The following is a 13,354-nucleotide window of genomic DNA, read 5'->3' as shown; positions in this document are numbered from 1 at the left end:
TATATTTTCTTCCCCCAAGTGCCAGCTTATAACTAGGCGCTCGGTTTTAATTAATGCGTCTTCTGCTGCCCTTCTCTGCTCTTGTCGGGTCTTTACCTTTTTCTTCGTCTCGCCTCATTTAGTCTGCCCCTTTTTAGTGGCCCGGGTGTTCTGTATAACTTTGGACTCGGGCCTCGTTCCCCTCTCCTGCGTTTGGTATGGATGTCCTTGGCTGTTAAACCCAATGCGGGGAGCGAGAAGAGAACCCGCCACGAGGCCAAGGCATGAGTATAGGCGGCAGCAGCCCAAGACCAGACAAGAGGTCAGAGTCAAGAGAAGAGCAAGAGTGCACAGTTGCTACTGAGGGCCTACAATTATACCCGTTTCTTCAACTCCTTATCTGCGCGCCAAATCAGGTCAGTCCATTGTTTGATTTTGCCGGGCTGTTTTAAACGATTATACCTATCTAAGTTAACTGGTTTTAGATGGCCATTTATCGCACCTGATGGCCCGATGTCCGGGCTGTATTGTCATTAATGCATTTTAATCGGCCTGTCCAGCCTTGGTGGCTTCCTTAAGCTGTTTCCGATTATTTATGCGGACAAACTAATGGCCTCATGCTTAGGCCTAACTGGGTTGATCTGTTTCAATCTGATGTAATGCATATTCAATGTTTGCTTAGCTGTCTGGCCCTTCAAAGACAAAGTCCTTTTCACAGAAATGCATTTTAAGTTTCGATTTCCCAAAGCTGCCTGTTCTATGCTGCAGAGTCCAAGCTTGTAAAATCTTACAGGCTTTTGGTCACGAGGTGCGGACGCCATCTTTTGGGTACCCTTTTTAAATTGTCCATACAGGGTCCCTTTTATTAATAGCCTTGGGGGAATGTGGGAATTTTGCGAATCCTACACAAGTATTTCTCGACCTTCGACATCGCCTATGGATTCTGGAGTATCCCTGTTAAAAGAGAGGACCAGTACAAATTCGTGTTCACATTTGAGGACCAGAGCTACACCTGGACATGCCTGTCTCAGAGGTTCCACAATGCCCCCATGATCTTCCACAAAAGAATGGCTGCAGTTTTAAAAGACTTTTCCCGCCCTACCTGCTTGCTACAGTTCGTAGATGATCTACTGCTGGCAACCGATAGCATGGAGGAGCATCTGTCCCGTTTGCATGAACTGTTGACATTGTTGGCTCAGGTGGGACTAAAAGTGAATCCCCGTAAGGCTCAGTCGGTAAAGGAATGGGTCACCTTTCTGGGAGTGTTCATTTCTCCAGAGGGATCATCTCCCAACTCCCACAAGGTGGAGATAATACAGCGACTACCATTAGCCACTTCCAAAACAGCCCTACGATCATTCTTGGGTTTGGTGGGGTACCAAAGGAACTTTATCCCAGGCTTTGCAGAGTGTGCAAGGCCCCTGTATGATTTGATAAAACTACAGGGTGATGACATACGCCGGGCATGGACTGATGCTCACACCCAGTCCGTGGCCAAATAAAAAATTGCAGTGATACAGGCTGCATGTCTGATTCCACCAGATTCCACGCAGCCCTTCCATTTGGAGGTTGGGGCCACAGAACAAAGCCGCGCCGCAGTTCTTTGCCAAACGCAAGCTAATCGACTCTTCTTCTTCTTAGGCAGTCCCTCGGAACCGAGGATAACTTGCTTCCACATTAAAAATGAGCTCGCAGGTGATTAGTCCAATGCGGGACCTACAGTCTCTGTCACAGGTAGGGCAGATGGTGGTTGAAGGGGCGGGTGGGTGGGGTGCTTGGGTTGACGTGCGCTCCTTGCGCTTGGCTTCCGCTTGCTCCCGGCGAAGAAACTTGTGTTCGGCGCCTTCCCAGATGCTTCTCCTCCATTTTGTGCGGTCTTGGGCCAGGGATTCCCAGGTGTCGGTGGGGATGTTACACTTTTTCCAAGGAGGCTTTGAGGGTGTCCTTGAAGCGTTTCCTCTGCCCACTTGGGGCTCTCTTGCCGTGCCGGAGCTCCGAGTAGAGCACTTGTTTTGGGAGTCTCGTATCGGGCATGCGGACAATGTGACCCGTCCATCGGAGCTGATTGAGCGTGGTCAGAGCTTCGATGCTGGGGATGTAGGCCTGAGCAAGAACACTGACATTGGTGCGCCTATCCTGCGACTTCAGCCCATTGCATATGCGTCTCGAATCCTGCAGGGGGCAGAAAAAACATATAACGTGTGCGAGCGCCACCTGCTGGCCGCCTTCTGGGCAGTACATCATTTTACCTTTATTTCTGGGCTACAAGCGACCATCCTTCACAGCGCTCACACACCTCTAAACCTACTGCAGTCTATATGTGGCATGATGCCTACCGTGCCTGCAGCACAATCCTCCCGCATGCACTAACCAAACCTTGCTTCAAAGCACGCCCCCACCTCAAGGGCCATGGACTCACCTCCAGATAGACTTCATTGGGCCACTTCCACAGGCACAAGGCAATTTTCAGCATGCCCTAGCGGTGGTGGATCAATTCACTAAATGGATCGAAGCATTCCCCTGCCGCTCCAACACCGCAATCACAGCAGCCAAAACACTATTAAATCATGTGTTTTGTAGGTGGAGAGTACCGGTACAGGAGAACGGTGATCAAGGTTCGCAACATTTTTACCCACCTGCAGGAAATGTTGGGGATAAAACACAAACTACACATTGCTCACCACCCCCAGTCATGCGGCGGGGTTGAAAGGGGTTAACATTTAAAAAATTGTGTGCGGACCACCCCACTCAATGGGCTAACATGCTGCCAATGTGCTTAACGGCAATGAGGTCCACACCTCATTAAACAACAGGAGTCTCCCCATATCAGGCCATGATGGGGAGACTCCTGAGAATGCCAGGCCAGCTAACACTAATGGGGATGAGCCCCTTGACAATGGAACCATGTAGTTTCAAATGGCTGGAACAAGTGGTAGATCACACCGATCAGATGAATCAATTTGTGGTCACGAAATTGGGGAAGGCAAAAAGACAAATTAAAAGGTACTTTGACAAGAAAGTACGTCCCTTTGAGTATCAGGTGGGGGACACTGTAATGATTCCAAATTATGGGAAAAAGCAGCGTGCCTTTGAGCCCAGGTAGTGGGGACCGCATATGATTATAGACCAATTGAACCCTGCGGTTTATTTGATTCAGTTACCGGGGAAAAAGGGTGTTAAGTACAAGAAATAGTATCATATTAACCAGTTAAAAACTGCCAAAGAGTAAATACTACACTGATCTTGTTTCCCACAGGACCATGATACGGATACAGGTGACACAGAACAATGCCATAAACAGCAGAGCTATGCAAAAGCTAGGAGCCAGCCCATGGTGGGAAACAATGTATAATGTAGGACAACACCCCTGGCTCAGAACCCCCTCAATGCTTATGATACTGGCACAAGCCATAATTGTAGTGGTGGGGAATCATCATGAGAAAACTCCTTAAGAAACTGAACCACCATATGCGAGCCCTGAGGAGATAAACCAAATGTGGGGTCAATAAGGATATTTCCCCCTCAAGGCATGGAATCTGTAAGAATAAAAATATATGTTTTGTATGTGTGATGGACTCGAGACTATTAATATAAGATGCATGTGATAAAGATAAATTTGATGTGTATGGATCTCCCCTAGGTAAGGCAACGGCACAAAACTTAACAAAGGAAACCTGCATAACAGGATAACCCCCCCACAGAGACACCATCGAAACTCAAGAGCCACTAAAAGGTGTCAACAATTAACTTAAGCAAGAAATGGCACCAGCCACTGCAGACACATGTTCAAAGGAAAGCCAATCAAGAACTGCCATGAATCTAAGGCCCAATCATGGGGTCTTAGCAATTTAGAGTAAAGACAATGGACTTAAAAAGATATAAAACAAGGAACCCAAAGGCTCTCTCTCTCTGGATGACCACGCAGAAGAACAAGAAGCCCTCCCTCTACAGACCAGATCAAGAAGGAAAAAGGCCGTGTGCATTGCTTGATTCAGGGAAGTACCAGTCTGTGTAAATCTAACCCATTACCTTACGTGTTGTAATCAAGTAGAGTCCATAAATACCAGTAGGCTATTGTTTTGATGTGCACGAGAGTGTGTGTTTAATAAACTTGTTCCAAATTGTTTCAAAAGAATTGATCTTGCTGTCAATTTAATGGCAGTCGAAATAAAAAGCTTACAGCTAGTTCTGTAGCACAAGTCTTTAGCACTACAGCCGTAATGTTGTCAGGGCCCATAGCCTTTGCTGTATCGAGTGCGCTTATCCGTTGCTTGGTATCATGTGGAGTGAATTGAATTGGCTCAAGCCTAGCAACTGTGATGGTGGAGGCCTTAGGAGGAGGCCGAGATGGATCATCCACTGGGCATTTTTGGCTGAAGATGAGAACGCTTCAGCCTTGTCTTTTGCATACAAACCCCATACATGAGTAAGTTTCTATGGCAACAATCTGCACCCTTTCAAGTGTACCACAAGCAGTGAATAAAGTGAACTCACTTGGAGGATTCCTAGGCTCATTCCCTTCCACAACACAAGGCATCCAATGTTTTGGACTCAAGAACACAGCCCTTTTCTGCTTCACTTACACTCGAAATATGACAGAAATTTATAATAGGTGAAGTAAAAGGGGCGTCTTTTGATGAAATAGAGGCTTCTTCCAACCTGGTTGGAGCCAAGGGAAATTAACCTATTTCTTTCAACACTTTTTCATTGTAGATGTATTGGGGGGGGCGGCAGAGGGTGTTGGGGAAGTGAATAACTTGCATTTATATAGCAATTTTAATGTAGAACAAAACATCCCAAAGTGCTTAAAAGAAGCAAGTACCAGGAAACTAGAGGTGAGGATGGTGTCTTAGCTCATGGCCTCATGAAAGGACAGTGATACTCTACAGAATGTGGAACTATATTTATGAGTGGATTTACCACTGAATGGTGGGCAGGGACTGAATTGTTCCCTTCCTTCCTGTGGCTGCAAACTTCATTATCCAATTCTGATTCATGTGCTCGTTTCACTGAATTTGTAACTTTAGTATGGTCTGAAATTTATTTATATGGCAGACAGCTGCTAGCAGCAAGAGTTGATGGAAAGAATACAGTAAAAGACAATGCACTGCTCCAGGATGGCAGTGAGTTTCAAGATCCCCAATGATTAGTTAAAAGCCATTCAACATTTTTAGAAGAGGGGAATTCTCATCTAACATTCCACTGGACACTGGTCATGATGTGCTCTGGTGTAGTTCAATGTGAGTCAAGACAAAGTATAGGATAGAAAGGAACGACCTTGATGTTTGGAGCCACTGAATTGGAGCCAGACCTTAATTGGTGCCATGCAACTGGTGGAGGCACTTGAAAGTAACATGGCAACAGCTGAAGTGGCTTTTACTGTTCGCCCAATATACACATCTGCATCCCAAGGAAGACTGAAGACTACTGCTCTGGGGCCAGAGCTATTCCATCAACAAATTACTTTTTGCTAAACTTGGCTAAAAACAGCTATGACTGCAGTGGATCACCCAGCTCTTCATTGCCTCCCACGACATGTCATTTGAAGCAATTTGACTCATCAGCAATCAATTATTAGTCTACAGTCCAAATTTAAAACCTGGGATTACTTTGAATAACGTGCTGGAAATAATTCTATAGTATGGAGTGAATGTTCCTTTTGTTTTAAAAGTACAATTGAGACAAGCTCTACATTAGTTCATGGGACCAGCAAGTATCAACCTTTTCCACAACCTGGCAGGCTTTTCCTGGCTTGTTCCCCAAATCTTTGCCAGACAGCCCTGGTGCCATGTAGTGTTGGATCATGTGTCTGTATAGCATCTAGGTCAAGGGCACTTGTAGGTCTTCCAATTTGCACCTTGGTTAGGAAGTTGTGTGTCAAAACATGAACCTATGATGACTAGTTAAAATCCTCTTTCAAAGTTTTTAGAAAAGGGAACTCAAGTGACAGAAATTTAGCTACTCCAACTGGCACTTAATTGATACCCATTATATGCTATGGCATGACAAATCACATATTCCCACACATATTTCCGGATGTCACACAGGCCATTTGAGACAGCAAGTTCAGGTGAAACATTCATCTGATCAGAGGGAGGGAAGAGCTCACCTGTTTCAAACTCCTTACTTCCCAGCAGCTGTTTCAAGAGCAGAGACTTAGGAATGGATTACCCATCTACCACTACTTCCACCTCCCCCAAATTCCTGTCATGGAATGCTTTATTGTGCAGGAGATAATCGAAGGAAGTAGGAGAAAATTGTTTACAACACAGCACAAGATAGCAATACCATCGAACAAGACATTAAATATGTCAAATTAAAGATCAAAGCATTATACTCTTAGAATTCATTTGTTTATTTTTTGTAACTTATTTACACATTTTTGCATCTTAATGAAAATACCAATCTACGATTGTAAATTCACTAAGACCCCAAGAACAGGAAAAATGACCTCTTCTGTCTTCCATCACTTTCACGCAGTTTGGCTTGAAGAAATGAGTGATCTTCTCTGATATAGTACAAACTATATATTTAAGTTTTCACACTGGTTTGTTTGAAAGTCTGGTCTTTTATCACACCCTCCCCTCCCATTTGCACAGCAGCTGTACAAGAAACTCAATCCCAACCAGTATTCCTGGGTCAAAGGGATCACAAATGTACGACTCATTTTAACTGTACATATTCAAAAAACAAGTCTGGGCTCTTTGAGACAGTATGCCTTACAGAAAATTAAAATGTGAAAAATCAAACCACTATTAATGATTCTGTTTTGAGGGACTATTTTCAAAAATAGGTTTGCTGTTTTGTGGTAGTTAAATCCTGATTTTTTTTTTTAAACCGATTCAGATTTCTATAAAGTAATAAAAACTAATTTGATTGTCAGAACCAAAATAACTAAACCAGCAACTCAATTGGAACAAAATGAAAAAGCCAACAGGAAACCAATTCTTGTAAAATACAGTGCTGTTTCTAGGTGATATGTGGCAGCAGATTGGCTATATTCATTTGTTTATAAGAAAATATCTGCTTGGATTGGAATAGTAGTTACATGTTGCATTTCAGTGTGAAAGGCACTAATGCACTGAACACAGCAAATTCCTTTTGGAAATGCAATGGCCTGTGTAAAATTGGAATTTGGTATTAAGTGTTACTAGTCAATGTGAAATTCTACGCAACAGAAACGAACAGGAAGGAGTTTGATACATTCAGCACTGTAGATGGGTCAGATTTACTTTTATCTGATGGTGATGGTACTACAATAGCCTTCAATATCTGGCATCAGTGGCACTAACAATCTTTCAACAGTGTACACAGTTTAAGCAGTTATATTTTGGGAATAATAGTATGTGCACATTCAACTCTAACTACACACCTTCATTTGCTGAAAGATGAACGATGAATTGCAAATAAAACAAATAGCTAGGGTGGCTGCATATTCATCCTATCATAGCCACAGTGCAGATCTGTTATAAATAGCACATCACTAGTTAACTTTATAAATAAAAGTACAAAGTGGTTGCATTCCAGTAACTTATTTTAAGATAAGAAGCTTCAGCGTAACCAATTTCCAAACTGACTCTCCTTTCCTCCAAATAAATATACCTCTCAGCCCTGGACACATGATCTATTTATACTTGACCACCTTCAGGATTTATACATTAGCTTTTTGTGCATTGTGAATTTTATATGCTTTAATTCCCCCCAAATACTGATTATAGTTTAATCCAAGGGAACGTATCACTACTATGACATCATAGTATCCGAGGATACACATCTGAAAATGAACTTTGAACATTAAAAAGGGGGATGAGGATACATCGACTGTTAACGTAAAAAAATCCTTTGCGAGTCAAAGTATTAATCCAACATTGTAAAAAAAAAATCTTTAGATAAATACTTGGACACTGCAGCTGCCATACGGAGGGGTGCAGATGGGTGCCAGTAATATAGATATCACAAGAGAATCATTTCAAAACCGGCATACAAATTTTATTGTACAGAATATTTTTTCAATGTTTTCAGATTTCAATTTTTAAATAAATCATGCATTTAAGGAGATGAAATAGGATGCAACGTAAAGACAATTAGTGCGCACTCCAATATGGCGAAACAACTGGGGTCCTTCACTCCAGTAGGACATTCTAAACATTGTCTCAACACAAAAGTAGAGGGTTCCTGTTACTGTCACTGTATCAACAAGCTAAATAATTAACTGTAATCATTAGCGTGTCACTAACAGAAGAAGAACGTCTTAATAAAATTAAGGGCCAACTGCAGCATTTGTGGAGATTTTGATTATGCTGCCTTCTCCCTTTGAGCTGCAAACATTTGTATCTGCCTGGGACAAGTAAATGTTCATAAAGTGTACAGGTGCATAAAGCAAACAAAGGACAACAGGAAGTGGCATGTGGTGGAGCTCTAACTTGTTGTGTCAGAGTGGTGGGACTAAGTTTGTATCTATAGTCCATCCCTCACCCTCACCACCACCACCACTTAGCTGCCAATTTTATCCATGCCACTGTGGGCAGTAGGGAAAGAGGGAGTGCCCCAAGTGTCTTTTTTTAAAAATAAAAATAAATCCAAATTAATTAATTTGAACAGAATCGGAAAACTATTAAAACACTGGCTTTAGAAAAGTGACATGAAGCAAGCAGTGACAATAAGTAGGATCCACTGCATTTTTTTAAAATTCAGAATGTACTCTAGAGACATGTTCTGTGTATATAACTCTTCAGTCTAATATTTAGCATTACGTTTTTACAGAATCTTTTTTTTTAAAAAGTGATTCAAAACATGTTTCTCAGAAACTAAAAGAGTCCTTCAGTCACCAAAGGGTCAATTACCCAAGTTCCCTTTCAAAGGGAATCTTCTGTACACCTAAATACAGTAAGTAAGCTGCAAATTCAATGTTGCACTATAACTGGTGGCATACAGTAGCTGCAGCATTTTTTTCCTCATAGCCATCTTTATGTTGTAAAAACAGACTTTGATTAGGCCAAGATGCTGTAAAAGATTGATTTTGAACAATTTTAAAATACAACCTGAACAAGAAGTGGATACAGCCCCTTTAAGAGAGAAAGCTCCTTTTTGGGCATTGGCCTGCACATGCGTGCTTAACAGTACTGGAAAATAAAATATCTTACATGTCTCTAGTTACACATTGCAGCCTTCATGCAGCAACTGCATAACTAAGAATACCTTGATTTCTACAGTCCCAGAAATATTTCAACCAACTTTTTTCATTGGTTATAACTACATATTTTGAGATGGCTATAGTGTATTGAATATTGTAAATATATTAATTTCAAAAGACTGTACAAGGCCAAAAACATTAAGTCTACAATCTCTTTAAAAGGGGCTAGAGCAGATTAGATACTTGTCCTTACAAAAACAGAATGGATATCCTTACAATATCCAAACCACCTTTAATACATCTCAGTACTAAAGCAAGCACTTCAACACAAGTGTATTATAGAATTAGCTTATAAATACATTACTGACAGGATTGTTCTGTAATGTTCAACCAAAGAATGGATGTTAATATGACCAACATTGAATAGACCCGTTAATCATGTATTCTGAATAAAATCCAATAATAAAGTGATAAGGAAACAAGTGTTTATAGGACATAGGCACCATTAATATTACACTGGAAAATGTGATTCTATGCTCAAAAACATGCAGGTTGGTGCAGAGGCCTTTGAAGTGGCTGCTTTGTACTTGAAACATGATTGCACTATGTAGTGAAGGGGCCATGACAAAGTGTGTTGAAGTTACAAAGACAGACATGAACTCAAGGTGATAGATTTTTTTTAATTAACTGATATTGGTTGGTGCATTCAGAATTCATGATTAACAACTTTTTTTTAAATAAATCAATTGTTTGCTTGTGTTCAGTAGTCGTCGAGTGTCTCAATTTCTCCCATGTTCAGGCGCTCTGATGAAGCATTTACAGAAAAACCTGGAAGGGGTGGGGAAAAAAAGGCAACAAATTTATTTATCTCGACATCGTTAGCCTAAAACTAGCAAACATATTTCTGGCACTTCAGTTTTTAAAACTTGTCTTTCTACTGTGCACAGCAGGTTCATATTTGAACTAAACCCATGCTAACTCAGTAATCATAATACAGGGTAAGCTATTCTCAGGCAATCTTAAGAAAAGATGCTGAGCATTTTTCCAGGATATTTGGTGCATTCTACACATCGCCAGTCACTACAGTTAAATTCCAGGAAACAGTATAATTTAAATTCTCCACCCGTAGCAAGAAAAAAAACTACAATTTTTAAAAATATGTACCCATCATGTCCAGTTGCAGACTTGGTACAGCTTCAAAAGCAGAGACTGAGGCATTTTCCATGGACAGCATGCTGCAGGTTAAGACACCAATAACATAGCAATGTCCTTGTCGGATTTAAATCTTCTAATGCCCCCAAGTAATAGCACGATGATGAGCATGTTTAATTTTTTTTAAAGCCAGAATTGTACCTTATTCCTAAGAAAGTCTTCAGTGTGTAATATTAAATGCATTTCCATACAAGTGCATAATTTCTCATTCAACAGACTACCAAATTGCACCTTTGCAATAAATGCACTTTTGCAATCCAAAGCAGCTAGTTTGAAGTGGATACCTGCTTATTCACCAATGTGTTCTATTACAGTAATTGCAAATATGCATCCTTCAAATTTTACATTACATTATACAGACTGATAAGTGTACAAAGAAAGCTATGAGAAAGAAGAATCTGCTAAATATTGGCTGGTTATGAGCCCAGGCCAATACTGCTACTGTCCAAGTGAATGCTGCAACCTATTACTTAACTCCCAAAATTAAATGTTTATTGTAAGAGTCGAGAACAGACAGTGTGAATGTGTTAGTCGTTAATCATCCTGAAATATAAAACTGGAAGATACTGAACTCGGGTATCCTGCTGAAAAGGACTGAATCATATAGTTCAGACATGGCTGACCTTTCAAAGCTCAAGAGGCAGAAAAATAAACTGAATAATGACAAAGGGCCACATGTCTTAAATATGGTATACTGGCGCTCAATGACATTCTCACTATTTTCTTTTTGTGCCTGGCAGATGCAAAAATCCGAAACCAAGCTACTGAGACATTTAAAGTTTGTTCGCCCAGTATGGACATCACTCTCTCTCCCTATGGGGACACATTTAATTTAACCAAGTGTAGAGTGCTTAGGCACAGGATGATCAATTGAAACTACTCAAGAGAACTGCCGGAGTTTAACCAGCTAAAACTGTGCAGCTCGCAAGTAGAAAGCACTGGTAAGCTTTCCACTGCTTGGTCAAAAATGACCACCCTACCTATCAGGGCACTGGCTTGCAGGGTCATCTCAAACAGGGTGGAAAGAATCCCAGCCCTTTGTGCTAACTTTATCCTGCCAGGTACCATTAGTGAGTCAGACTAGTTGGTCTATCATCAACAGTGTTGTGGAATATAGTGAGCATGGATGATTCAGGTGCTCTGCGGTAGGTTAGTACGTTCTCTGAAGCACTGTGTAAAGGCTGAAGTTGGCATCCAGATACCAATGAACAGATACCCGTTCCCATCATTGTAAATACAACTAGCACAAGTAGACAAAGAAAATTTGAAACCTGGTTTTTGACATACTTGGATGCCAAATTCTTCCTTGAAATTTGGATATTTTCTCATGCCCCCCCCCTCATCTCCCCTACCCTACCCTACCCCACCCCACCCCCATGCCAACTTCTCAGTTAATGTCAGCAGTTCTTTGTTCAGTAAACCCCAAAGTGGCACCTGCATTCCAGGTAACACCATCTGACTTCTTTTCCACTGCACAGGCAGGTAGCATGCTTGAAGTTTGTGCTTGTTGCACTGGTGGTGTTACTCAGTTTGCTTTGCTGAGCTCTGGGCTGGTTTATTATTTAACTACAGAGTTATGACCCTCAGGCCCCACCTAAAATGGCAATGCATTCAGGCTAAAATTAGTTCATAAATTCAAAATATATTTTTTGACAGGTCAGAATGAAATAAAGGTTGCCCATTTTACTACTGCTGATTGTGCCCTTTTCGTTATTCTGCATTTCTCACTTCATGATTGAAAATGGTGCAACAGGACTGCAGCTGGCTCAGGAAATGCCAGCTGACCACCACTGGTCTTGTGCGTCAAGATTCAGTGCAGTACTCTGCTCAGATCTAGACATCATGAAATTTGTTGCAAGCTAAATGGGAAGAGTACCAGAATATTTTCTGTGGTCTCAGTTTCTAATATGGCTGTGAAAACTGCACACTAACCTAAAATGCTGGGATCAGCACGTATCATCTTCTGTTTTTTCTTCCTCTTCCCAGACTGTACAGATTCAAAATTAGACTGTTGATTTCTGCTGTGATTTGATGGATAGATGGACTGCAGACCCGTTTGACTCCCAGCCCATGCTGAATCCTAAAGCATATAAAACACGACAAAATCAAATTAAGAAAGAAAATCTTGTCCAAAAATATACCAATTAAAAAGTGCTGATTTTAGACAGTAACTTACAAGTTATTGGTAGTCAACAGCAATAACCCTTAGATTTTTGCCCCTTTTGAGGGAGTCCAATTTGGAATACTTTTTTTTTTCCTATTTCAACAAGTTCACTAAATATTTTACCAACTTTCCCCTTCTGTTGAAGCCCAGCATTCTTTTTCTCCCCTTTCTGCAGAAATCAACAAGTGGAAAATTACAGGATTAATGTTACTGCAAAATACTGCTTTTTTTTTTTTTTTAAATCAACTATTGCCAAAATAAATCACATTATGCTGACTGCTGTGAACAGGGGGAAGGAGACACTTAGACCAAAACTCATGAAATTATGCTTGTAAAGAGAGAGTGGTAGTGTGTTAATTTTACAATCAAGTTTTATTTTGCTTTATAAGCAATAAAACCTTGAGAAGTTGCTACAATGAAAATTTAATTTTAAAATGACAAATTCAAGTAACCTCAACTAAAAGAAATAAAGAAAGAACTTGCATTTATATAGCACCTTTCACGACCTCAGGATGCCCCAAAGCGCTTTACAGCCAATGAAGTACTTTTGAAGTGCAGTCACTATTGTAATGTAGGAAACGCAGCAACCAATTTGCTCACAGCAAGATCCCACAAAGAGCAAAGTGATAATTCAGGGCAAACTGGGAGCCAAGGTAGGTCAGCAAGGGCAGGGATGTTGATGAATGGGACTACGTGCAGAAGATATGGGCAGCAGAGTTATGGATGAGCTGAAGTTTACGGAGGGTGAAGGATGGGAGGCAGGTCAAGAGAGCATTGGAATTGTAGAGTGTGGAGGAGACAACGGCTGAGATAAAGATGGAAGCATGTAACATTACAGAGGTGGAAGTAGGTGGTCTTTGTGATGG

At 41.1% G+C, this 13,354-nt stretch overlaps 1 protein-coding gene across 6 annotated transcripts in view; it reads right to left on the bottom strand.

Annotated features, from left to right (window-relative positions):
* Positions 1 to 6,318: 6,318 nt before the first annotated feature.
* Positions 6,319 to 13,354, bottom strand: part of gigyf2 (GRB10 interacting GYF protein 2) — a 156,738-nt gene continuing 149,702 nt past the window's right edge. For 5 of the 6 annotated variants that reach the window (XR_015078714.1, XM_085990565.1, XM_085990564.1 and 2 more), the window contains 2 exons: positions 12,257 to 12,404; positions 6,319 to 9,940 (listed from right to left, as the gene is read on the bottom strand). Coding sequence is in view for 5 of the 6 variants with exons in the window: in XM_085990565.1 (XP_085846691.1) it covers positions 9,873 to 9,940; positions 12,257 to 12,404 (216 nt within the window). In the remaining variant the exon portion in view is untranslated. Of the gene's footprint in view, positions 9,941 to 12,256; positions 12,405 to 12,500; positions 12,658 to 13,354 lie in introns of those variants that run through there. The other variant, XM_085990566.1, reaches the window with a different exon arrangement.

The sequence above is a fragment of the Somniosus microcephalus genome, chromosome 6 (assembly GCF_052327205.1).
Source record: "Somniosus microcephalus isolate GS21.2 chromosome 6, FLI_Smic_1.0, whole genome shotgun sequence".
NCBI classification, from domain to species: domain Eukaryota; kingdom Metazoa; phylum Chordata; class Chondrichthyes; order Squaliformes; family Somniosidae; genus Somniosus; species Somniosus microcephalus.
The sequence above is the reverse complement of the archived record's forward strand: the minus strand, read 5'-3'. Positions and strand labels throughout refer to the sequence as shown.